General features: G+C 38.8%; 1 protein-coding gene and 1 long non-coding RNA gene across 4 annotated transcripts in view; one reads left to right on the top strand and one right to left on the bottom strand.

Moving 5' to 3' along the window:
- Nucleotides 1-426: 426 nt before the first annotated feature.
- rgmd (RGM domain family, member D) lies at nucleotides 427-15,357 on the bottom strand. Of its 2 annotated transcripts, XM_077717490.1 has the most exons (5): nucleotides 15,219-15,357; nucleotides 11,012-11,052; nucleotides 8,488-8,636; nucleotides 5,047-5,558; nucleotides 427-2,090 (listed from the first exon to the last, which is right to left on the bottom strand). In XM_077717490.1, exons 2-5 carry the CDS (start codon nucleotides 11,047-11,049, stop codon nucleotides 1,398-1,400), a joined length of 1,392 nt encoding a protein of 463 aa, XP_077573616.1. In that variant the 5' UTR covers nucleotides 11,050-11,052; nucleotides 15,219-15,357; the 3' UTR covers nucleotides 427-1,397. The 2 variants fall into 2 exon arrangements, with proteins under 2 accessions (XP_077573616.1, XP_077573615.1); XM_077717489.1 differs by lacking the exons at nucleotides 11,012-11,052; nucleotides 15,219-15,357 and having other exon boundaries at nucleotides 8,488-8,701.
- The window catches only part of LOC144196975 (uncharacterized), a 40,878-nt gene continuing 17,383 nt past the window's right edge, over nucleotides 4,058-27,552 (top strand). The window contains exons 1-3 of one of the 2 annotated variants that reach the window (XR_013326443.1): nucleotides 4,058-4,212; nucleotides 9,177-9,236; nucleotides 13,893-13,950. This is a non-coding gene — a long non-coding RNA (uncharacterized LOC144196975). Of the gene's footprint in view, nucleotides 4,213-7,818; nucleotides 7,908-9,176; nucleotides 9,237-13,892; nucleotides 13,951-27,552 lie in introns of those variants that run through there. The other variant, XR_013326442.1, reaches the window with a different exon arrangement.

The following is a 27,552-nucleotide window of genomic DNA, read 5'->3' as shown; positions in this document are numbered from 1 at the left end:
ACATTATATATTCTAGGGGGAAATAAAAATAGGTTAAAACATTTTAATTTATACCAAAGAAAACCATAACCATTCAATACTTATATAGTACACTATCAACTTATTTATACATGTCAAAGTTCTGGCAAAGTCGTCCAAGATTAACCTTGAAGGTTTCAGGTCTTATGGACTGAGGACCCCATCAGGGCTGAATAAGGACTGCAATAGTATTTCAAAGTAAGATTTCCCATATTTCCCATATTAAATGGTGTATAAAAATGTATTGACCCAAACATTGCCATTTGTTTTTTATGCTAAATGCTAGTTCATACTCCCCCTAGAAGAAATAAGGATGAAATAAGACCACCCACTCAGTATGGCTGTGCAAAAATGTATGTGACTGAGTCTGAGCCTATAAAAGTTTAAAACGCACAAACAACGATTAAGGAGTGTCCAAAACTTTAATATGGAAAATTACATTGGGTAGGGCACAACACATTAGTTTATTTCCTAAAATAGGCTACATACACAACAAACCATATGACAATTCAAACAACTTTACAACAGCAAATGTACACAATATAAAACATATATACACAAGTCTTTAATATATTATTATATAAAGATTTTTTTTCTTAACCTTTAACAGTAGAAGTCAAACAGCTTAAAGAGTTTTACAGAATGACCAAATGGAGTACATGTAGGTATGTCTATTATTGTATACTGTAGCGTGAGTGCATAGGTAGTTTTTACATAAAGTTGTTGGAGCTTGTGTATTTAGCATGCCATGTTGTGAACTAGTAACATTTAAATACACAAAACATGCTGTTGATACTGTAAAATGTTGTGATTTGACTGAAGACACTGCACAGTGGAGTATATTATGTATGTATTTATGGAGAAGTACCATTTTTATTTTTACAAAAAATGAACCCCATTTACAGTACAGTGGTACCTCGACATACGAGCACCTCGACACACGAGCAATTTGAGATACGAGTAAAATTTCGGGCAAATGATTATCTCTGGATACGAGACAAGTTTCGAGATACGAGAAAGCCAAACTAACCCTAAACTTATTTTTGAGTGTGTCTGCATTGTAATCTAAGTTCATTTAAATTTGTTTATGTTATTATGTGCAAAAAGTTGTTTTTAGTTCATTTCAATGGAAAACGTTCATTCAAGTTATGAGAATATCAACATAAGAGCTCAGTCCCAGAACGAATTAAGCTTGTATCTCAAGGTACCACTGTATTTAGAATGGAAACAAATCAAAAACCCACATGAACGTATTTTTCTTATGTTTGCAATCCTTCAAAAGCTACAATTCATAAACATTGCATTGGCACTCTTTCCTGAAGCTGATGATACTTTCACATGTCTTTTACATAACATTATATATTGTATTTTTCCTCTTTTTACAAAAGCAGCACAACGAGTACGAGCATAAAAACAGAAACTGCATTTTTGCCTGCAACTGTCTGTGACGCCCCCCGGTTATAAAGACGTGGACTCCTCGGGGAATTCTGCTTAAGTTTGCTGGGCGGCAGTGCCTTCAAATCTTCCAAGGCGCCATACGCCGCCATGGAGAACTCGGGGTCTCCTGTTGTCAGCAAGTCAAAGACGCAAGACTGGAAGTAAACGTCCTCCACTTGCAGGGTTTCTCGACACTTGGCTGTAGCACGCTCCACTGTGTAAACCTGGTGAGGGGGCCTCAGCGGACCCAACTCGGTGGCGGCACCCGGCCGCCGGTGCTGCTGGCTCTGTCTTCCTAACGTGTGCTCCTTGATGAGCTCGTTACGCGGGCAACCGTGCAAGCATAGCTGCAGGCCGCCGGCGTCCTCAGAAAAGTCCAGTGCGTCCTCAGGCATGCGGATGGCGAAGGTCAGGTAGCTGCCTACGCGCCGCACGATAATGGACGTGCCGATATAGCGAGCTTGGATCTTCACCTGCCGGCTTGATCCGGAACCCCCTCGTTCCGTGATGGTCAGGCTGTTGCTTTCGCCGCCACTGCGAGAGCCGTCCTGAAAAGCTAATGGTAAGTCATCCGTCGTGGCCTGGTAGACTTTCTGGTCTGTGCAGCCGTGGTAGGATTTGAAGATGACTGTGATCTAGAGGAAGAAAAAAAAGAAGAAAAAATACTTAAATGATTTGTAGAAATTGATTACACAAAAAAAAAATTCAAGAATAACCTCTAAATTCAGATGTGCCTTTTCCTTTTCAACCCAAACACAATCAAAGTCACAAATTAGAAGTGCGAGCTGTAATTTGTCAGGTTTCGCTGTCATTGATGACAGAAATCAATTCTATTTAAACTGGTAGACCCTCCTAGAGCGAATATTGCCATTACTGATAATGAACGAGTTAATTAAAAATGCATATCAGGGACAATTAGCTCGTCAAGGTTTTGTGGGGAAAAAGAAAATATGTCTAGCCTAAAAAACTCCCTCTAAATATCTTTAAGACTAGTTTTTTCTCATTTTGAGATGAACAAGATGAGAAATAATAAAATGACTAATTAACAAAAATAGTGTTAGATTATGTTAAAACACTTAAAAGTTTGTTTAGTTATCAAAATAGCATTTAAGAGAATAATCTGAATAACTTTAACACCTTTATGCTGTGGTCCTGTTGACATCTAAACATCAAAATCATTCAAATTATCATTTTGTCATTGAAAAGTCTGGCATCTTGATGCAAAAAAATAAACAAATCTGGGTTCCCTTGCTTGCCCTAATCAAAATTTGGACCATAACTATAATGGCCACTCGAGGGCAGCAGGAAACCAAACATGTAACTCCCATTTGCTCTCTAAGGTGAAACAATCCAAGTCTTCATCCAAAAACAAAGACCAGCATGTTATATGAGCCACCATCTATTCTTTTCTCCATCTACCCCCCCCAGTCTGAGTGTTTTGCCAGCTTTTGTACAAACGCTGACAGTGATTTGTATTCCATCCGAGCTGTAAAAACGAAATAAACAAATCAAGTGCTCCCACAGTGGCCCTTCCTCGAAAAAGTCCCTGACAAAACACCCGCCTGGCTTACGTCTACACATTTGGAAGAGATACAATACGATGATGGATGATTTCCTGTCTTAAGTCTGGCAAGTTGAAACCAACTCTAAAAAGGTGAGATGTGGGTAATGTGGGTACTGGCAAATACACACCTTCACTCACTTTAAAGTTCCAGTATGTTTATGAGATTGAAGTGTACTATTTTAAACCATAGGCCTCTTTTTTTAAAGTACAGTATTATGACAATAAGTGGACCTTTCTAAGTGGGCGAAAAATCACATAAAAACATTTTTTTGGAAGATTTTTGTTCACATGGGCATTGAGGTTAAAAGTATAGTTTAAACCAAATCAAGCCTTTGACTGGCATTGACTGCAAAATATGTCCAATCTATTTGGACAGCCATCCTTCCCAGTGAAAATGGATTGGACGTCTATTTCTGCCAAAGACAGTAAAGTAGTTAATAAATTCCTTTTGTCTGGCCAAGTTTTCCCAAATTTGTGATAAAAAATAGTTCCGTTTTTTTAATTAGGTCGCCAAATTTCCAAGTATGCTTGCTTAATGCCACCCATTTCACTGTTATTCACTATTTGGCTGCTATTGACTGTGATACACAAACCACATTTTCTCTAAAAACATTGACCACACAGTACCTTTGCACTATTACCACTTACAACACTTAAACTAAAAAAAAAATCGCTTCAACATTTCAAACGGTTCAAATGTTTTTCCATAAATTATCATAATTGCGTCTATCTCAATATTATGACAATACTTTGTATACAACAATGTTTTGTTCAACTGCAAATGCAACATGAAAGACACTTTTTTTTGCAATTATTTTTCACATTGTTCCATATTTATACAAAGCGCTGGCTTTAATTGCTTGACCAGAAGGGTGACAAAAACATTCCAGATTGCAACGTCGGAGGAGAATGTTTGAGTGAACGTTAATCACTACCATATGACCACCTGCGTGTTAAAGGTAGAGTGCTCAAGCATGTCAGTGATTCAACACCGGTGAAGGACTCTCCCCTCCTCACCCCTTTTTTCTTTTCTTTCTTTCTCTCCCCCTTGTAGATCTGAGGCCGCTTCGAGACTGCAGGAATGCCGAGCAGACTCAAAAGGCACCATGGAATGACGATTAACTTCACATGTTTTGGTGCTTTATGTCGAAGCTACACTTTCAACATAGACTCCAAGCGAGTTTCTAAGACTGGTAAGAAACTCACAATTCCATTTGATTTCAATGATTTGCTGGAAATTCCAAAAAAAAAATGGTAGAAATGCATAAAAAGAAAATATGTTTTCTCCTGATTTATATGCAATGGAAACATGTCGCATCACATTTTTGTGTCCCTAAACATATGTAAATTGATAGATATTTTGTCTGTATCCTGTGTTCAACAACTACAGAGTTGTTAGCATGAATCAAATTAAATTACAGGAGTTAGTCATACAAGACATCAGTTATGGTAGACCCACCCCAACTAGTTTTTTTTCATAATTATTTTGAGCTGTCCATAATAATGGATGTAGACTCTAACACTCTCTTTAAACTGCAGCTAATTGAGAGTGACTAAGTTGGTCGGAACCTTTTTGACGAAGAGAGCCATAAACAAATCATATTTTCAAATATTTTTCCTTGAGAGCCATACTCAGAATATAAAAGTAAAAATATATGAAAATATGAGCATTTATTATTCATTTCACCAATTTGAAAGTAAAAAAAAAGTCTGAATTCTTTTGAGAACATTATTTCACTGTTGCTAATCAATGAGTATCAATGATAGAATGATTGAAAAAGAGTCTAACGAAAAAAAATATGATTTTAAAAAGGCGGAGAGCCATATACACCCATAAAAAGAGCCACATATGGCTCCTGAGCCATAGGTTCCCTACCCCTGGCTTTGACCATAGCCGTACCTAATATAAAGTCACCTGAATGCTGAAGTGGGTCAAATCAGTTCAATTAGGATCTTGCCACTATCTTGCGGCAATTATACTCAATTCAAACCCCTATGAGGAGATTGAGAAAAACAGTTTTTCTCACCTTACTCGTCGCAGTGGCGCTAGAGCCAAGGACGACCGGCACGTTGGTCACCTGGACCGACAGGTAACGGTTGTCGATCAGAGGCCACGCCCCCTCCACTTTACACGTCTGAAACTCGTCCCGGAAAGTCCGTAGGTGTGGGTCTCCGAATAATCCACAGTGGGCATACTTTTTCTGCTGTCCGCTTGAACCAGCGGCGAGTACCCGGCTCTCATAGTTGCACAAGTCCGACACGGCCGGTCGAGCTGTGCTGGGAACCTTGCCGGAGGACGTGGGTCCATCGCTAGAGCAGTTATGCTGAGAGAATAGCTCCTTGATACGGAAGACAGCTGAATGGTAGACCAGGTCGCCTCGGCAACTCCGGGCTTGTCGCCGGGTGCACAGATCATAGGCTCGTAATGCGATGCAGTAGTCCACATCAGGCGCCGTGTCCTCATGCAGGCTGCCAGAAGGTGAGGTAGACGCCACGTACTCAGCGTTGCAACGCTGGATGCGACACTGCTGACAGAAGGCTGGAAAACAAAAGCAGAACCGTGACTATCAGAGATATCAACCAGAAAGCCCTAATCTTTATCCTCGGCCAAGGCCAAACAATCTTAATTGAGGTCAACACCAGCTACTTCATGTTCTTAAGTAGGACGTTTATCTATTTTCAATTGATAATGAGAGGAGTAAGATAATTGTTGTTGTTGTTATTGTTGCAAGGAAAACTACGGCCCGCGGGCCACATACGGCCCCGTTAGGCTTTTTAATCCAGCCCGCCAACGTTATCTAAATGTTTTTTTTTCTCTGCCAAGATGGCGCCGTCACATGGAAGCCAGTAGCAGTAGTTCTGTTCACTCTTATTTGTTTTTTGTGTTTTATAGCCACCATCTATTTTTTAACTACATTATAATATTTCTTAATACATTCCTTTTTACTTTACTTTGTACTTTATACTTTTTACTTTAATGATGACTGATGAGTATGTTAATACTTTAGTCCTTTTCTCTCACTTTATGTTTCATAAGTACTGTTAACGGATGCACTTTTTTATATGTATCGTATCTTATGCTGACCCGGCCCATCTGTCAAATTTTTAAAGTCAATTTGGCTCCCCGGCCCGAAAAGTTTTCCCACCCCTGCTCTAGTTTGATAGTTTGGCAATGAAAGAAAGCTCATGAAACGTTGACTGAAGTATTCAAGGACAGCCTACCACATAATCAAATACATCATGCCTAACTTCTTTGAAAAATCTATCATTCCTGTCGATGGGAATATTTGGCTTTTCCCTTCCATAGAGGTGTGACTTTGTGCAAGTGAGGGAGTAGTGGGGGAGGGAGTATGACAGAAGATTAATGCACATCACCACTGCAACACTTCAACACTACCTCTGATAGTACAGAGATGCAGTGAAGGAGGTCAAGCTAGAGGCATTTGACATCCCTCCTTGGAATTCCAACCAGCCTCGGCTACCCTGATTGACACCCCTTAACAATCACCACCATGAGAAACCACTACCCTTGGTTGATCTCCCCAAATGACCACACAAGCTTCAAATAGGATAACAAGTGTGAGGACCAGCAGGAGTTCGTTTGAAGTCAAATGATGGGTACAAGATGGGGACGAGCCACTTAAAAAGCAGATGTTTAGCACTCTATATTGTCATTTCTGTGGTCACAATGTGGTGTGGATTAAGTACAAAGAGATTGGTGTGATTATTGATTAATTGGTTATTTAAAACGTATTCATTGCGTGAAAATGGAGGGCCAATGAATCGTACTTGCAAGCAACGGAGGCAAAATGGTATGCTCCACTTGGCTACAACAAGCGGAGAGTGTTTATTCGGTCTCGGCTCGTTTGCTGTCTAAGGAAGGCAAAAAATGACGACACTTCAACAATGGTGAACTAGAGCCTCAGGTCTTCACTGGGCAACAACTGTGATCAGTATTTACCAAAACATAATTAGGGAGGAAATCATTCATTTAATTATCAAATAATCTTTCTCATGAGATAATATTCTGATTCAGTTACTGGTTTGGTCTGTGGTGTGCATTTGTTTGTATATGCTATTATATTTTGATTAACTGCATATATCATCTTTCATGGAGGTCTTCTGAGATTGATAATTGTTGAGAAATTTGGAGATTTGATCAAGTTGTATTAAATAAAGTCTCCAAACAGTAGTTGGATAATCAAAATAGTTGTTTAATTTGATCATCTGTTAGTAATTTATTCATTGCACCTCTAAAATTATGCACTAAAGAAGAAGTCCCAGTAGGTTAATTAGATCCCATCTGTCATCCACCCAGGATTGGTCGCCAGTCCAATCTTAGAGCACATAATAAACAAATGACCATTCACACTATAAGTGTTAACTGAACATGCTGACTGAATAGAAACCTGTCACTTGCACCACTTCACCACAAATCCGATAAAATGTATATTTACAAGTTGCTGAATAAATGATCTTATTCATTAACTGCATCCTTAATTCAGTTTTTCTACAAAACAACTCACTAAACAGACTTAAATGTACTTTAGAAGTTTGATTAAGACACCCAGTCAACATTTGGACTTATATAGAACTTTTCCAACTAGTAATCCTCGAATCCAAGAAATGTAATAATTTGATAGATCCAAAGTCAATTTTTTCACATTTTCCTCATGCAAATAGATGTAATAATTCATTGCAATTGGGGTTCAGGATGGGGATGAACATGTTTGTCCCACAATTGGTTTGCTTTTCCGTGTCGTGCCAAAGAGCTCAACAGTGAACTCCCCTCGCCTCCACCCCCTTCTCCCCATCCATTCATGGTCGCTAATAAAGTTAATAACTTGAGCACCGACATACCATCGGTGTGACTTACTTCAACCACAAGGTGGGTATACACGTTCTCCTCGTGACTTGTGAACAAACCATGCATTTTATGTCCCAATTACTCTCGTTTTCTCCCCGAAAAAAACGTAAAAGTTTGGTGTTTTTTTCTACCACCCTGCAGACGGACGCTCGTGAGCGATGCTAGTTGCTAGCAGCTAACCGCCCCCAACCCACTTATTAGAATTTATTCAGTAATCGACGGCATCAATCTAAACAAAAATACGGTTGGTGGTTTAAGTACAGTTTTGAGTTGTTTTGGGATCATTTCAAAACTGTTTTTTCTAAAGTTGCGTTACCTCACGCTGCTAGCAAAGTGAGGGGTAGGGGTACTTTGTCCCCTTGGTTGGCATTAGTTTGACTAACTTCTCCATCGACGCAAATGTTTAACGTAAATTATTGATTTTAGCGGTCGCGTATGATATAAGTTTATATAAATTGGTTCAAAAAATGGATTAGAAGGAGTTTTGAAACTTTTGTTCTACCCTCCTGGTCCGGGTGATCGCAGCGGAGCGTCGCCGCTCGGCACGCCGGGCTGGGAGGGGAGAAGTTCGGACTAGGTCGCCGGTACACCCGCCACTTACCTGGTGGATAAAGCAGCGAAATGACAACCATCGTCAGCGTAACACAGTCCAAAAGCTGCAGCTTAGCCGTGATCTGATGTCCGCTTCTCCCCATGCCAATCCATTCAGTTAGAATGGAGTTCCTCGACTGCTTCTCATGGACGCTGCGGCTGCGGGGGAAATCAGAGCAAAATTCGTCTTCCTCCCCAAGCGCTGTCATTCAAAAGGGGCCCCTGTCTTCAGGGCGGTTCTGTGGGGAGGGGTTTCGATCGTAGACTGGGGGGCCCCGAGGGGATGGCTGGCCAATGGAGGACTTTTCTTTTTTAACTCACTTTGGAAGAAGGGGAATAATGGTGAAGATTGTAATGGTAGTAGTGTGAAGGGTCCTCATCGGGTCTGAAAATTGTCCAAAGTCAAGTCTAAAAATGATTGTTGTGAATGAAATAATCCAACCCAAGTGAAAAATCATCCTCAATATCCACTATGCAGTGTAATTATTTGCATAAAACTATGTAATTATTCCACCAGAATGGTTTTAAGTGGCTGATTATGATTACCCATTAATAGCCCCCTAATGAAAAGAATAGTATTACAATTATCTTTATATAAAGTGTGTTTATGTGTGTATATATGTGGACCAAAATTAATGTTTATCAGCAAAATTTCAAAGTGGAGTTCTTGTAATGTGAAATTTCTTTTTTTTTTTTTAGATCGACAGATGATCGGGTACAACTTTTCAGTCTGTCTAATGAAGATGAGGTGAATTTAAGGTCAGTAGTGTATACTTTTTTACTTTATTTTCTTTTCTGCCATGCTTCTCATTAAACGAGTCATTTTTAAAACTTTAGAAACTGTGTTTGGGCTTGTGCCCACTGGGACTTATTCCCGTAACTTAATGGCATGTAATAATACAACTTTATTACTTTATTTTAGGAACAATGTTACCTTTGTCTTCTACCACAATTTCTTCTCTAGATTTAAATTATGTTCTTTTTTTATTCTTAACACTTATCCTTTTGTATTGCACATATACTCTTGTAACATTAAACATGTGAACTAGTACGCTCTTTAATACTTCAATATTATTTGTAATAGATACATCTATTGAAAAATTTTCACAAATTTCAACTTCAGACTTTAAGTAGAAGACAATCAGAGCATATGTCTTTTTTAGGACTGCCTCCCTCCTACTGAAGACAAATGTTTGTGTGTTTTCAGCATCAGGCCTGAAGGCTATCACCTGTTGTTTTCTCACTACTGAGGGTGCTTCAGTGACATTGTTGTGGGTGCAAACTAACACTTCGTATCTAACTTTGCAGCCATAAAATGTTTTATGGTGTTGGAAATATGACTTGCTTACTTTGTAGGCCTATATATGGCCAAGATAATAGTATACAATGGTTGTTAGTCTTCAAAGAGTCAATTTCTTCCATTATCCAAATTCATTATTAGGTTCACTACTATGTGGGTGTGTTTTATGCATCAGTCAGAATGCTATCTGTTCTTTTGCGGGGGAGATAAAGCTGTGAAAAAAATACTCAAGTCAATGATTTTCTCACTATAGATTTGTAAGCAGCATGAGTTTTTCCATGACTTTTTTTTCAAGAGCAATTTATATGTTACTTTTTTTCGCTTTTGTGGCCAACTTTCCAGCGTTCTCTCGTTCTTTCTTTCACTCCTTCAACGACACTTCATTTTTCATTTGCACAGCTGTTATGAAGCCGGACCATCTGTAAAGACATGGTCACTCTAGCCCTCAGCTCTCACCTGGGATGTGGTGTGGGCTATTTGAGCTCTGTGAAGCAGGAATTTTAATATACCTTATAAAATGTTGAAGTATTGGGAAAAACCCAACATTTGCATAATTGTTTTTATTTTTATTTTCCTCTTGAATTGGATTAAAAGTTAATATGCTGTTTTGCTACAGCTGGAATATTTGGACCTGCTGACTTTATGAGAGAGGAGAAGTGAACCCAGACAGTTGTTGGATCACTGCGTCTTCTGTACACATGCCTAGCCCTCGCGCCACACAATTGTGTGATTCAGGTGGCCTGTCAGCCTTGTGAAAGGTCTTGACGGGCCTATGTTGATGTGGGGCTGATATATAGAGTGGAGGAGGGAAAACGAAGACAGCTCAACCCAAGTGGAACATTTGGATTGTTCTGAGCAACAAGGAGCCTTGTCATACTGAAACCAGTGTGCCAAGTTTACTCCCTGGAGAGCTTGGTTTTACTTTGTTTGCTCAGCTAATTTCGGGGTCTAACTCAGTTGATGGGCTGATCGTTGACATTTAAATCCATCAATAGAAGATAAACTATGTTTATGTAAAAGTATGTTTGCATCAGAACAACCAACCCCCTTAAAAAAGGTAGTTTTTTTCAATTTTACCAGGTAAAAATGTGGAATCCCATTGATGTAGCTTTATTGATCTTAAACATTTAAAGATAGTTAGTATAGTTAACAAAATTATGATTTAGTTCACCCTTTTACTCTTTAGAACTGACTAGGATTTATACATATTTTTGCGGGCTGCACCTCCACTCACCTGCCAAGTTGTTCGTCCTTCCAGCTAGTTGACGGCATTTCCTAAAATGACAGACCACAATTTCCTTAGGATTAAAAGAGCAGGATAGTCAATATGATCAAATTACATTTTTTTCGACATGCTAAAAGAAAAAAATATGTGAGCTTTTTGGCTGAGTGGACAAGAACAGGGTGGATATTTTGGTTTATATTAGTTTTTTTTTTAATTAAACACAATGAACCTTTTAGTATGCAACATGATTCCCCAATCTTTCTGACTTTGGATAGGCTCCAGCCCCCCACCACCCTTGTGAGGATAAGCACAATGGGGAGAGAGCTACCTGACTATGGAATGTCATATATGGAATTTCCGAATAGCTTCTATTGCAATTTTTTAGTTCACAGCAACAGATAAGACTTGCTAAGCTTGACGGTATTTACATTACACATTTACACATTATATGAAGAGGACAACACATAAATCTTCAAATATTTACCATTACTGTTTAAGGCTAAATTCGTAATGTTCGTAAAGACATCAGATGCAGTTATTCAACAATGATAGGGTAGTTTGTTACTAGTTTACTGTTTTATAATGATTCCCTCATAATGAGTACACCATGATATTTCATATTAATTGGCTTTCTGGAATTAAATGTTAGAGCATTAAATTTATAATTATGGAGCAGATCAATGCAACTTGGAAGACTAATAATGAATGTGAAACTAAGAAAACAGATAATTGATCCAGGTGGACGGTAAGGATGACTTCAACACATGAAAGGAAATCCTGGAACGCCTATCAGGCTTGACATGAGGAGAAAGACTTCTTTCTTTTGCCATGTTTCCTGATGACTATTCCATCGCAAGCCTAAAAAAAATACCACTTTCTCTCACAAAGCAAGTAACTTTTAGTAATACTGTCTCTATCTCCTTTAGTATCGTGATATTCACTGCAAATATTTGATTGTTATTATTATTTTTATTGTTTTTGCTGCAAGAGAAGATTCTTAAACTAAGGCAAGCGAGAATGTGGAGTGAAGCGAGAAGGAATGGGGGGATGGGTGGAAGAATGGGTGGGTGGGGTGTAGAAGTGGGGGTTGAAGGATTGGGTTTCTTCTGACTATGTGTCTAGGCAGCTCCACATGTTCCTCATTACGGTCCTCACACTGTGGGACCAACTCCATACCGGGATGCTTGTTTTTGTTATTAGGCCCAATGTGCTGTGGTCTGAAAAACACAGCCGGCTCACGACCGTCATAACGTGTAACTCTGCTTACATTACACGCAGTATCTGTACCAGTGCTTGTAGTGTGTGTTTGTACCTTATTTATTCACAGAACGGCTGGCGTGTTTATTTACTTAACTGCGGATGGGGGGGGGGGGTCTTTGTATATGTTTATGAAATAATAACAAACAATTTTGCCAGTGTGTTAGAAGTCGTGCCAAGTGAGTGGAGTTTAAAACTAAATATGTCCTTAGAACCTAAACATAGGCGCATGCAACAAAATAAGTGAGTACAAGATGTTGTGTTGTCATAACACATTACATTTCAGGCAAAATTTCACACATTATAGAGATTGGTTATGTGTACCCTAAGAGATGCTGCTGTTTTGGTTAACAACTAAGTTCTGATTGGTTAAGTTCTTTGGCATTGTAAATAAATGAATTTAAAAAATACTTAAACAGGTATTAAGAATATTGTTGTTTTCTGTGCATTTCTGTGGATGGCAAAATGATGGCTAGCATCAGTATTTCGGTCTTCCTTTGCAGAGTTTGCACTTTTCTCTTATTCCTGGTAGTAGAAATATTGCTATACATAAATTTTAGCCTGAGATTTATATTTGTTGCAATGAAAAGTCATATTTTACTAAAAAAACATGTACTGGTGAAACTTCTGCACAATGACTAGTTAATTGTGATTGTTTATACTCACTTTTGCTTGAACTAATGAAATAAAAATATAGTAATGTTTTGTTTTGATCAAATGTGTTAATACATTTCGCCAAATTTCCCAAAGAAATTCATGTGTTTGAGTTTTGGGATGCTTCATTGAAAATATGGTGTCCGTTTGACCATGTGACGTGAATCTAACCAATGTCAGGCAAATGTGAGGTATTTTGATACATATATATTTACAATGTAAATACATTTATGATGAGGACTTTTCTGCCAAATTTTTGCATCACTCTTTCTGCATAATCCGCTCATCTATAGACGTTAACTGAGAGGCGTGTCACTTTTCTGCCGCGGGCTGACATTAGCGATCACAATCATGCAGTAGCACGTGCTCTTCGCCACCCGGCTAGAAGAAGACCCACTTATTGGATTTTGTAACAAGAAGCATGACAAATTGGTCCGTTTTGTCTGTGTCAAAGAAGCTCTTTGTGAAATTAAAACACTTTGAAAACAGCTAAAACCTAAGAAGGAGATAGCATATTCCGAAAGTGAGTGTGTGTGTGTCAGTGTTGTTCAGGCCTTTTGCTTGTCGAAGAGATCTGTTATCTCGGTAAAGATAAGGCCAAGCGTAGTGTGAATGCATACGGGGCTAGAGTGATAGCATCTCCACTCAAGGATCCCACTTACAGAACCCTGAATGATAGCTGACAGCATGCACAAGAGAGGGGGTGGATTACTCTGTAGTGTTTTCATAAGAGCCCCTCAACAGGTATAGAAGAGGTTTGTTTGCCATCTTCTATCGGCCTTTTCCTTTCCGTAAACAACAATCAGCATATGCAAATTATGCCTAGTGCATGTTTTTTGAATATTCAAAGTCAAATGAACTCATTAGAATGATAAATGTGATGTAAGTTGAAGAAGAATTTAATCAATGATTTACAGTTGAGTTGTAACTATGATGAAAAACTGACTTGTTTCCTCTTCTTTGCTTTTCTTTTCCACAGAGGAAGTGTTTAAATGGCGTCAAGCTCTGTGTTCGTGAATAGACAGTCGACTGACAAGGTAACCTTAGCTCCAGGGTGATGGGGTCATAGGGGGCTGATGAGGGATGATGGGTAAAATAAATGGAGGGCAACATATTGAGGGAACCTGTGATGTTCGCAGTCAAAAAGGTGCAGAGGGTGTTCAGGCTCATTTGAACTTTGACCCATAGACTGCCTTTGTGTTTCTGCATGTGTTTTCACGGTTAAGCATCGTGAATCTTGAAATGTCATTCTAATCTACTGTAGAATCCTAATCTTTTAGGACTGTTTTGTTCATGTATTCTTTTTCTTATAGGGTGAATTCATTATATTACTTTTGACATATTGGAGTGGAACCACAAAGGTGGAATTTTATTTATTTTTCCCAAAGAAAAAGATAAAATAGTTAATAAGAGTAGAATTATGGAGTCTATGAAGCCCTTTTTAAGAAGTATTTTTCTATTTTAACTGCTGTCCAACTTTTAAAGCACCGCATTATATTGAAACTCTCCCTGTCTTGCAAGGATGGAATTTGTACATTTTGATATGATTAAACTAAAATAAGTTATTCACATATTGGTAAATAACACTTGATTCTTGTGATTGAAAGAAATCCAGGGTTGGATTTTTATGTTCAACTAGTAAATGGGTAGTTAGATGTTGGCAATGGTTGTTCTCAATTGGAGTGAGGTGAGGAAACCCTATCTGCAGATAGAATGCAACAGTTGCAATTATTTTTGCCTGGGCCCACCCTGATAACTAGCATGCACCAGGAATAGATGGAGAGACAATTACTCATTCCAGGATATACATGTTTTACCACTTTGATCTTTAAAATATTTGAGCCAAAGAAAGTATTTGGGGAATGTTACCTCCAGCTTTACAAGGTTTAAGGATGTTAAATGTAGAAAAAAAGTGACAACCCCTTTCTTATTACCAGCCAACTTGATTTTCACTGCCATTCATTGACTTTTTGTTCAAATGGAAATGCATTGGTCGTTTCTGTGCAATGTTTTTATTATTTAGTAAAATCATATTTTTTATTTGTTTGTTTTCTCACAATTAGTTAACCTAGTAAATATTAATATCTAATTAAATGGGTACAGCCACACAAAGAGATTACAGTATACACATCTAAAATGGTAGTTTCTTTGTTACAATGGTTTACTGATCTTTTAATAACAAATTTAATAACTAACATTTCTTTTAAAGGCAATGCTAAGTAACTGATCTGGCCAATTATTTCTCACAATCTTGATGAGCACCCACAAGAGTAATATGGGAAAACAAAACAACATCGAAGCTTACCTTCAGATGGTGATATAAGCCGGCGAATAGAAGCGCCACTCTTTGATAGAACTTTCAATTGGCAGACGCCGCTAGCCCCCTTGTTCTCTCACAACCTCAAATGGCAACTAAGTACTCGGACAGCCAGGGGAACAGATAGCTATTGGAATCAAGGCGCATGACAGCAGCTGTCTGTTTTAAGAATCGGCACTTTGATTAGAGTCGGATGCTAGTGAGCGATGAGGCCTAATTCCAACATATCTGGGTAGGGCGCTTTATCGGCACATGCTTGCAAACAACAGAAACACTCCATACCCAACACACCAATGCATTTGTGCTTCTTAGGGTTCATAGATCACTGTGAAATGCTTGAAAGCATATGTCACTTTTGGAAGGCGTCCTATATTTTATACAAATTCCATCGGACCAACAGAAGAACGCCGTCGCTTGCTGGTCTCAGTGTAAAGCCGCACACGTGTGCAATGTGAATGAGAAGTCTGTCTCTTGATTCACATCCACCCCCTGACCCCACCCTCATTTGTCTTTCCACTTTTATTGCATTTTTTTACCTCAGTACCCATTGGTAACATTTATCCAGATGCATTATCTAGAGAAGTTTTATTTAATGGAACTCATTCGATGCAATTCATGACGATAGACAGCCAATCCATTTAAACAAGCAGTGCTGGAAGTAATAATTTTGCCAGTTATTGTGAAGGGCTATTATTTTTTGTGCATTTTTAATAGATACATTGAATCAGTTATGATTCTGTGATTTGTTGAATTGAATCATTTATAAGGCTGTGCCTCTTGGCATGTATAGTCTCTCAAGACTTTAGTGTTGACCGTTTTACTTGTAAGAATGGTGACCCTCAGGTGACAAGTGTGCTAGTACTTGTAGTAGTAGGGATGTCAACTGTGTAGCTGGAGAGAGGGAACAAATGCCAGTAGCCTCTAGCAATATGTAAGATGACAAGACAATGACATCTACAGTGTGCCTTACCAAAAATTGATGGTTTGGATATCATTTGGATTTTTGAAGCTCGGAAATTTAGACAAAGGCCTCCTATGAACTTTGCAGAGTGACCATCTAATACAGTGGAAGTATGACAACACTGAACAATCACCTCGAATAAAATGATTACAGTTAAATCAATACCCCTAAATGTAAAATTTGTTCATAGCTCTAATACATGATTAAATGAGGGCCAGTGAAGTTCATGGTTGTGTAAAATGTTGATTTTCCACACTGTTGTCATTGCTGAAGTTCAGATGAGAAGTATGTAAAGGACTTTGTTCAAAAATTCTTGGTCTCACTTCCATCGCTATGCACTTTCATTTGTTTAATTGTACAGTTGTATTCTGACTCCTCTTATGTCTTATGGCGTGTTTGGTAAATTCTAAACACAATTTAGGATTAACTTTTGCAAGGCTTACTTGGCACGCTACATGCTTGATATAGGGCTGTGTTCCTGGGTGATTTATGGATGCAAAGAAGGCAGCCACAAGGCCTTGGGGCAGAGTAAGAATTGGAGTAGAGCAAGACAAGACTGCTTAATTCAAGTCTGAAAGTGTTGTGCAGGATCTTCAAATATATTCCAAAATTGGATCTTTTGGGACCCCCTGCTTCTTTGGGCAATGATACATTTAGTATATAAACTCACAAATTCCAAACCAAAAGATGAAAAAGAGAGCTATTTTATTGTCTCACTTGGATTTCATGTTATTGCAAACATAATGCATTTTTATAACATTATTTTCTTTCCTTGAACGTGTTTTAAAACTGAAAATTAAAGTCAGTGCTTGCTCGTGATTCATGCGGCATTGTTGTTTCCATACCACTCCCAAAGTGCGTTCTGTCCAAACGTTTCAGACAGGCAGCTGTTCAGGCAGACAGCTGCGGGGGCCATTCATTGCAGGCGAGAGGTAATTAAAAAATCAAGCCAATGTTGTCTTTCAGTTGATCCATCGCTAGTCCTCTATGTAATCCCTTCTCCCTTGCCTCGCCTATCTTTTACCAACACACAAATACGTGTAGGAATTTAAAAGACACGCACATACATCCCATCAACAAGTGGGCGCATAGATTCCTTTATTTGCTGGAGACAAAAGGCCCAAATAGCAGAGACCTGGCACCGTTGGATTTGCAGGGCATTACCGAGGCCAGAGCTGAGAGAAGCCATGTAAGCCAGATTTACTGGGCCACATATTTTTTCCATATCTTCTTCTCGGCGGTATGCGGCCAAACAAAGTCTGACTGGCGTCGCAATGGCATTCGTCGGGAGGTTAAATTGAGCGGCGGTCGTGTGCCATGTGCACCGGCACATTCTTGGTTAGGTCCCTGCTTACACGACCCTTTGTCGCACATGCCCAGTTGTGTCGCTCACAAACATTTGAGCAGTTGTTCCTTCCTCTCATGGAACAAGGCAGGTGCAAACTGCTTGAGGGGTGGTCTCATCTGCAATGTGGAGTGCAGGTTTCTTTTGTTTTAAATGTAAGCTCTCAAACAATTGCTCTGCAATGGAAAAGTTGGATAAAAATATGTCGGCGCATGTGGCTAGCATGTTTGAATTGCTGTTTTGTGGTAGAAATTGTCAATGCCAGTCATCCCAGAGTTGGATTAAAAGCAATATAAACTGTATGTACCTCTGAGAACCCACTGTGTAATCTGTATGACACATTGTGAGAAGATCATTCCCCATAGAATTTTTTGGAACTGACTGGACAAGAGGCTGTCATGGTTAGAATACAAGAGTCAATGTTAATCCATGGAAAATTTGAAAGATAGTTCTTGTAATAGGAGACAGTGTACCCTATTACTCTTCATAGAAATACATTGCCTGTATTAAAAAATAGTCTCCTAATAGCTATGCATAATTGATTCTTTTTAGAAGACAATTCAATTTCTTTGGATATTAACCTTGAACATAAAAAAAATACAATTTCTCCCACTCCCTCATTCTATGTCAGTCTCACTTATACAATCCACCTACATGATGAAAATGCGAAAAACGACAGCTTTCAGCACAAAAGAGCTTTAGAGCTAAGTGCCGGATGTTAAACTTAACACCTGAGTTCCAACATCACTTGCCTTTATTACTGCCTCAGAATCGGGAAAATTGCCAGGCCTCGTTCTGTGTCAGGACTGTTTATACAGAATAACGACATGGAAGGGGCTTCTACATTTACACACCCACCCCTTCTGTTGAAATAGCAAGTATAGGGTCTTGTGGAGCTGAGGTTTCTCTGGACTTCTCTCCCTATTCATTTTAGCATAATGTCATCTTCTTTCATTTGAATTCATTAGAAAATCTTATCTGTTATGTACACTTTTCACATCAATCGAGGTCATTTTCTTCAAACTTCACTTCCTCCACCTCTTCATTTTTAACCGAATCCCAACAGGAGTATAATCACTTTCAGATAGGACTGCTTTTTAGTAATTGCTTGGGCCCTAATGTCATAGAAAGCCATGACAGGGGCCAGCAGCATCAAAGACCGAATGATCATTCCTCAGCCTCTTTTTAATGATGGGCAACCGAAGAAAAAGGGGGGAAATACAAATACAGATGGACAAATAGAGAGGGGGGAACTCAAAACTGAAGCAGATGTGTTGATACCAGAAAAGGGGTAAAAATGACAGACAGGAGAAGAAGAACCAGTTCTTGAGTAAACACCAATTGGTGGCAGTGGTTGGGATGACAAGGAAAACTGGGGACCACCTTTAAGCATGATGTTTGGTGATATCATCGATAATTAGGGAGGGGGAAGGGTCTAATAACACCTGATTGGTTCAGAGGACAGGAAACCAAAGTAAAAGCAACTTGAGAAGCTAAGGCGCAGCTGTGCACTTTGTGTTTCTGTTTTGCAGCTGCATGACTGACAAGTATTTTTCTGTGGCCTCTCTACTCGTTACATTCGAACAAATTGTCACTTCTGTTTCTTTTTTTTTTTTTATAATATGGTCAGTAGCTTAACCTCATTTTTAGGTACGTTTCAAAAAGCATGTTATGTATTTTATGTCTAATACCGTTCATCTTTTGTATCAAAACTGGTTCATAAATGGCAATAATGGACCGTTATTGTCTATCTTGATATTAGATATTGTTTACATTTCAGGTAAGTCTGCAGGGAAAGCTTTGTGAACTAGTACAAGTCTAAGCTAGTGTACCAAACATTGACATCTTATCCTTTTGTGGGGTTGTTTGAAGTTGCCAGACTGGCGGGTAGCAACCTCCGCCCTATGAGAGTATTACGGTCACAGTGTGACAGTGCCAAATTCATATTTGCAGACACCTCAATTACAAGCTACTGATACCCCTAAAGTTGGGAGAAGAGCGAAGGTATGCTCCGGCACAACAACTGCCAAACAAGACACCCCACAGGGAGAAAGAGGTTAAGATGGTGCACGGGGGGGAGTGTCTTTTCGGTTCGCAAACAAAACCAGAAGGTGGAGAAAGAGTGAATAGTATGTGGCACCACTCTGAGAGCCAAGCAGTCCACCCAGCACCATTGTTGCCAGATCACAACCAGATGTGCCAAGTGTGTCCAAACAGGAATGACTGTGGGAAGGCAATTTTCAGCAATTTGTCAGATTTGGAGTCAACCCTCCCCCCCCAGTACGCACCGCCTCCAGTTTCTTGTGAAAGACAAACACTTGTGTTGGAGGAGCACCAAGATCTTCTCAAACATGAGTTTTCACTATTCTTCTTTTGCCTCCAGCACAGTCAAGTTATGAGTGATATAAAGTAAAAAAAAAGTCTAAGGCAAGAAGAGGCTTGCGGTATTGACAGACAACCACCCACCTAACATTTGTGCATCACGATTACCAGAATGAATTGCTGACTTATTTATGAATACCAATTTATAGGGGAATTTATTTGCCCTCTGTATTTGCTTGTTCTGTCAAACATACAATACTCCATCTTTATTCAAAGGGTAAAAATCTCATTAATTTAGATAATCATTTATGTAAGGATTTCTGAATGTATTTGATCGTGATTTACACAGTATATTTGTAATTAACTGTGTTAAGGCCAGTTAACTAGTTACAAAACTTACTAAATACCAGTAATTAACACAGTTAGGTATTTTAATACCCCATTAATATCAGAGCTACTAAAGAAGACATTGAGTCTTTCCATCTGCTTGATTAGAACTTGTATTCTGAAGAGTTTACAGATGCATTAATGAATAAATTAATGACTGAGGACAAAATCAAGTGGATGACTCAAGCACCAAAACTTGAAACGTAATTTCCACGCAACATTAGTAGTTTATCTCAGGAAAGAAACATCCCAGAATTTGAAATATATTTCAGCATTATACCCAGCCATTGCTGAAATGGCAAAACCGATGGATTTTCAAGGACCAGAAATTGGAAAAGAAGGATTTTTTTATGTTCCTGTTTGAGCTAATGTGTGTTGAACCTAGGCGTGATATTTGCCTCTGTGCGCCTGTTAAGGCCATTGTGCAATGAAAAAAAAAGCCGCCTCCGTTTGCTTGCAATTGACAAGCACTCTTTATGCTCACGTTTGCACACCAGATGTCTGTCGAAATCTGGAAAATTTTAGCGTAGGAGTGTTGTGTACAATAGGTTTGGGGGGAAAGGGATATTTGAGTATACCGATGTGTTGGAGCATGCATGTAACTAAATGTAAATGATCTCAATCTATCGTGTTATGAGCTGCATTTACATACTTGTGGTTTTTCCGAAGCTTCCATTCTTACAATTATGTTGGCATGTACTGTGCTGTGTGTATATAGTATACATTTAGTTGGGTGGTATGTGCATCAGTGCAGGCTTTGTGTGTTTTTTATGTATAGACCCGTGGCAGTTGCTGTGCGCCACCTGTGTCCAAACCCTCCCTCCCCCAGGCCCATTGAGGCTCCAGATTGTCCCCTCATGGCCACACAGGGATTGAACCTGTTGATGTCAGGGATATTCAGGGACGGACAGATGGAACGGTAATTCACTTGAGAGTTATTAAAGTGGCTCCTATGTACAGTATGTCGTGCTCCTTTTGTCAGCTCTTAGTGTTTGTTTTATATTTGGGAGGTTGACAGATGTCAATCAGATCCTATGTTGACACCCATGTGACATTGCTTCATAGTATGCCAACTCTCCAATGTGAAAACTGTCTGTTCTGTGTGAGAACTGTATTCCGATTCACTGCAATCTCTGCAATAGTTTTAAGTCACAGCATTAGATTTTTCTATTTTCTTTATTACTTTAATTAAAATCACATACCGTATTTTCATGACTATAAGGCACACTTAAAAGTCTTAAATTTTCTCCAAAATAGACAGGGCGCCTTATATATGGAAAAAATTAAATGTGCCATTCATTGAGGGTGCGCCTTATGATATGGTGCGACTTATATTTTGAAAATACGGTATTTAGCTTCTCTAGAGTCAAGTTTGAAATAAAATAAAGCTGGAAAACAACAAAATTTGTACTGACACTGATAAATGCAAAAAAAATATTGAATGAACAATAGTACTTCAACCAATAGTGGCCTCCACGCAGAATAAAAAAAATCCTAAAAAAAAAAAAAATACTGTATTTTCACGACTATAAGGTGCACTTAAGTAGACAGGGCGCCTTATAATCCAGTGCGCCTTATATATGGAAAAAATAAAATGTGCTATTCATTGAGGGTGCGCCTTATAATCCGGTGCGCCTTATAATCCGGTGCGCCTTATAATCCGGTGCGCCTTATATATGGGGAAAATGTCATTAATTGAGGGTGCGCCTTATAATGCAGTGCGCCTTATAGTCGTGAAAATACGGTAGTTATAAGTTTGAAATCTAACAATCACTTTTTCTACAAGCTCTCAAACATAAACGCATTAAAAGAAGCGACATGTGATCGAATTGTTGAAATGCCGCACGCAGCTGCTTTTCAGAATGTTAAAGTGACTTCCAAACGTTTGCTTCCCCTCTCCAAGAGAACAATCTGCTTCTGCTCCTTGTTTACTGTGACAATTGCTGTGTCAGTTTGGCAAATAGATAAGAAGTCCTTTCGCTAAGCAAATCTGGGACATTGTTTTCTTCCGCGCCACATTTTCAAAGAGGTCGTCATTTATCTTCAGAGATAAAAGCCGGATGGTAAATGAATACTTTCAAAAGTCATTTTGCTATCTTCTTCATTCATTTGAATAGAAGTAGGTTCCCTTGCTTTATCCACATGCGTGAAAGTGTGTGTTAGTAATTTGCCAATGCGTTTGCAAAGGTTATTGGTGTCATTTCCCATAATGCAATGTGGAATTCCTTTAACATGTGGTGAGTCAGGAAAGGGGTGGTTGACCTATGGCTTCCCATGAGCCCCTCGGGAGCAGCTTTGCTCTCTTGCTAGAGAAATTTGGGATCACTGCACAAACTGCTGCTGGTTGTGACTGGAATTGTAATCACCTTATTCGCAAAACTGAAAGCTCACTCTTCCATTCTGTCTCCTTCAAAACCCTCTTACTTCTTTTTTTTCCAAAAATGTCCTATTTCTTACCTGTCTCTTTTCCCCCCTTTCATGTCTGTTTTAGTCATTCGGCCTTTTCATGCAAACTCAGCACATGCTATCCATTATGCAAGGTTGGTTAGGAGAACTAAGGCATCATCCATTTTAAAGTGTCTGTTCTACACCGACAAACTGAATTAATTCCATTGACATCATATTTTATGATCGATACATTTACTGTATTTTATGATACCTATACCTTTTAATGAAGTTTTATTTTCTCTGGTCCTTTTTTTGTGTAGACAAGAAAAATATTAACACTTTCAGCCTATGTTGAGATTGAAATGCAGTTATGAAGTGAGCCAGGCTCACCGAGTTTCAAGCAGAAAATCAAAGATAAATTGCAGAGTTTCAGAAACTGTAATGATTGTGCGCTATTTTCTGAGCTTTTTTTTTTACCTGTTGTACATGTATCAGTTTTAACATGCACTATGCATGTGCCACATTTGCCACACAATGGCTGCACTCTCATGTAATGTCAATTTTTATGTTTAAAAATGATGTCTCGTCATATCATAGCTCTAGGAAATGTGTGCCTAGTATGTCTAAATTCTTTGAGAAACCATCTTTCAGTTAAAGTTTTTTTAATAATAGTTCTTGTTTAAGGCTTTTACACACATCTTTAAAAGGATTAAACATATTTGACAGTACCAAATGAGGCAATTTTAATTCAAACCTCAATGGGCCATTTATATTTGTAAAACTACTTGACCACAGGTGCTTCAAGCAAAGCTGGTGGATTCCTAATTGGCGAAATAGTTTACCAGAGAAGAAGTTATGAACAGATTGAAAGGTCTCCTAGATGTCAACCAGGCCTTGGGGCATTTGGAGGCTCCGTCCGGGTCAGGGTCATGAAATAAATGCATGTGTTCCAATGTCTTTATTGTTGCATTGAAAGAGGCCTATGTTATGGGGGTCAGCAATGGCCCAATATTAGGCCCATCGGTGGTACTTGGTGGGGACAGAGCAAGTGGGGTACAGAGATGGGAGAATGGGAACTAAACAGCTGCATAGGGGTGAATAGGAGGTTCCTTTGTGTCCTGCTAAGAGAAAGCTGTGACCAATTACTGTATCTGTCTCTCTGGGGGGATTCTTAAACGCTTTAGGTTGGTGGACAGAGAGGATGCAGTTGTGGGAAAGGAGAGGGAGGAAAAAAGGTGGTATGTGTTATTGGCGAGTGGTTTGGGAGAAAGGTGTTGTTGTTTGTGTTGGAATAACTTTAAAACACACAAGCACATATTTGTAAGGTGCATATTTCTCATTTGATGGGTGGGGGGTTGGTAAACATAACCAATTTAGTGCAGTAACATTTTTTTTTTACTTTGCATTTCATGTGCATCTATTTTGAGCACAGGAAAATAACAATTTGTCCCTCAATTGCTTAGTTTGACTTTCCCCCTAACTGACTGAGTATACTTCCTATTTCTGTGGTTAGATTTCCAGCTTATGTGAAAAGTGTGTCTGACTAAGTGAGGAAGGGGGAAAGTCAGTCTTATGAATGAGTTGTGAGCCATATGTTTGGCATTAAAAGCCTAATTACACTTTAAAAGTGGGGTGTTTACCACTGAGAACAGTCTTGTTAGGTGTATTTTACTGTCTCCTCTGAAATATTTCATTCTTGACAAGCTCAATTGACATGATCATAATTACAAAAGTGGTTCCTTCTTAATCGGCTCGACCACTCTTTTACCATTATAAGTGTCTGCTACGGAAGTTACTAATAGCTGACTGCTCTTCTCACTCCATTCATCAAAAAAGCAGAAGCAGGATACTGGACAATAGTGTCTCCTATTATCATTTCAATGAATACAATGAACTGCAATACAAATCTTAATGCTGGATGTTGGCCTAAGTACAGAAGCGTATTGTATTCACTTTTAAAAAAGGTCCTAGTGTTTTTAGAACTCTGTTTTTCTAAATAATATATTTTCTGGGGGTTATTTTTTTGTATTATTTTCTTCCCCAGCACAGTTCTTTCCATTTTATTAATTTATTTAGAGTGTTGTTTTCAAATCTTGAGTAAAGTAAGACAGGATAAATCACAACCAATGAAAACTAAATGTTAGGTATTCTTAACACTGGTCAAATATAATCACAATGATTACAGGTGGGCTTTTTTTCCCCTCTGGGTCATAGCTCATTTTGTACAACTGTAAAAACACTTTTAACCCAGAGTCCTAGGGTCCTATTCTTTGGGGCCTTTTAAAGGTAGAAAAAGTGCAAGAGGTTCTAATCAATCAATCAACAGGCAGCAGGAGGTTTGACTTTGTTTTGCATTTCTTCAGTGGTTTCTTCCTGAGATTTTTCTTCTCTTGACAGGAGGTGCGAAGAGAGCACACTAGTTGAAAGAGGAGCCAAATTCTTTACTCAAAGGTTCCCCCACCTTTTGTTCAAAATATACTCACCATGGACTCTTTTTTTTGTAAACAAAAACTCCAAAGTTAGCTTCAGGCTGGGTGAAATTTCACTCAATATTGACTTATCAGATGCTCCAGCATAAAGAGTGGATTTACACTATTAGTTGATGTGTGTAAGAAGCCACTTGCTTCAATTGGTTACAGTATGCGGTCAAGTTCTGTTGTCATCATTTCTAGAGGCTCTTATTTATCGGCTTTTTACAATTTCCCATGTCATGTGGTTTCTCAAATGCATGTACATTGAAAAAGTTGAGAGAAGAAAGAGTTCTCATAAAATAAGCTCGTCTGAAAATGGAGGGGTAAAACACTGACGTTTCTTGATTTTTATCTGAACCGTTGGCTATGATTACTTTTTAGTTTCCCGTATTTTCACGACTATAAGGCGCACTTAAAAGTCTTAATATGCAGATGCCATCTTAGTTTACAAAATCTTCCATCATATAGCTCCTCCCCCACTGCAAGATTTTATTAAAAAAAATCCCAAACATCAACAATGGCTGGCTCTAGAGGTGACTGTGTAGTGAGTGCTTCATACCTGGAAGTCAATAGCAATTACCGTATTTTCACGACTATAAGGCGCACTTAAAAGTCTTAAATTTTGTCCAAAATAGACAGTGCGCCTTATAATACAGTGCGCCTTATACATGGAAAAAAATGTCATTCATTGATGGTGCGCCTTATAATGCGGTGCGCCTTATAGTCGTGAAAATACGGTAGGTCTGGTTCCATTTAATCTTACACTGTTGCCAAATAGAATCATTCATAGTCCCAAACCCTCCCAAAGATTTCAAACTTATTCCTTCTGTAGGTATCCTGATGGTTCTTGGACATAGAACGTCATAACAGGAAGTTTTTGGATTGAAAGAACCACAAGAGGTGACGCACAACTTGTCTTGAATGTTCTACTCCTCTTCCTTTGGCTCCAATAAATAGCCCAGCCAATATATTTAGACATTAATAGTCCAACCGCACTATGGTTTCCATTTCTTTCATAAGGTTCTGAAATCTAAAATTCCCCTCACCATCCACTTTTCTTCAAACAATCTTTTAAGATTTAAGAGACAAATGTGCCCCCGTTTCATTTCACTAGGAGCTTCTTTTTTTTCTTTTCCTTTCCTTGTACAGGGTTAAGAAAATAGCCCGATGTCAGTACCTCTGCATGGTTTGGATTCAGGATTCAGGATGGGGGCAGGGAGTCATTGTTAAAGTAAAAAGCAACATGGGGATCTATACAATAGAGCTTTAGGGTTGTCAGATTCTCTCTCTCACAGTAAGAGATGTGCAAATCGGTCCCTTTCTACCAAACCGTGGGGGAGATTGTGGAAATGGAGGCTACCTGTTGCACGAAAAAAACAGTTCAGTCATCACACATGCTGCCACCCTCAGGGAAAGGAAAGTGCAAGCTGCTTATGGAGACTTGGCGCCAGAATCTAGCACATCTGGTAAATGTTTTGGGGGGACTTTTCACAGATGGTCTTAAATGGCCTTTTTAAAAATATCTACAAAAATAATAAAATCATAAAATTGAACAAAATTGACTGAATTTATTCATTCTGGGTCTGTTCCCCAACTGTTCCTGGACACAGACAAACTCAGTAGAAGTGAACATAGACAGAGAACACAATCATTTAAAGAACAAAAAAAAACTGTAGTGGTAAAAGAACAACATTTGGCTTGTCTGGATGTACTCTTAAAAAAAGTTATATAACCAGCTCCAAACAGGTGATGTATGTGTAGGTAGCAAATCTGAGCTGTGGCTTTTGTTGATGTTGGCTGCAGTCCTCAGGAAAAGTCTGCACAGGCAAATGTGAGCATGTGCAGTCTAAACACCCTGTCTTCTGTATTATTTTCCAGAACATTTCCACAACAAACTTGTATTCCTGCTCTAACTTGATACATTTCCAGCATTGACACTTGACTCTTTAAATGTGAGTAAATACGACAAAGAAATTAGATTTGTAAAGGCCATTCAGTAGAGAACAAACAAACTTTCCTCTACATTCACTTCAAATCTTAAGACCTTTTCTGGCAGAGTTGTGTGTTGACTCACCAGCATACACCTTGCCAGCTATTCATACCTTCCTCCCACTCTCATTTTTATTTCTCCAGCACCTCGTTCTTTGAGCCAGCTAACACGACTAGTCCATTCAAATGGGGAAAATGAACTTAAACAAGAGCTACATACATCAGATGTTCCAGATTAACAGTCTGCTCTTTGTTTTGATGTTTTAAAACAGACAGGGAGAAATGAATACTTTTGCGAGAATCCAGTTTGGCAAAAAAAAATGTGATTGTTAAGATAGCGTTGATAAAGTATTCCAGTTTAATACAAAGTCATATGAATTGTACAGACTGTGCTTGAAGGATTCGAGTTCTAGCTTTTTGTAATGGCGGAATCAACATGTAGTATTATTGCATTCTCTA

This window comes from Stigmatopora nigra, chromosome 5, assembly GCF_051989575.1.
Source record: "Stigmatopora nigra isolate UIUO_SnigA chromosome 5, RoL_Snig_1.1, whole genome shotgun sequence".
Classification (NCBI taxonomy): domain Eukaryota; kingdom Metazoa; phylum Chordata; class Actinopteri; order Syngnathiformes; family Syngnathidae; genus Stigmatopora; species Stigmatopora nigra.
The sequence above is the reverse complement of the archived record's forward strand: the minus strand, read 5'-3'. Positions and strand labels throughout refer to the sequence as shown.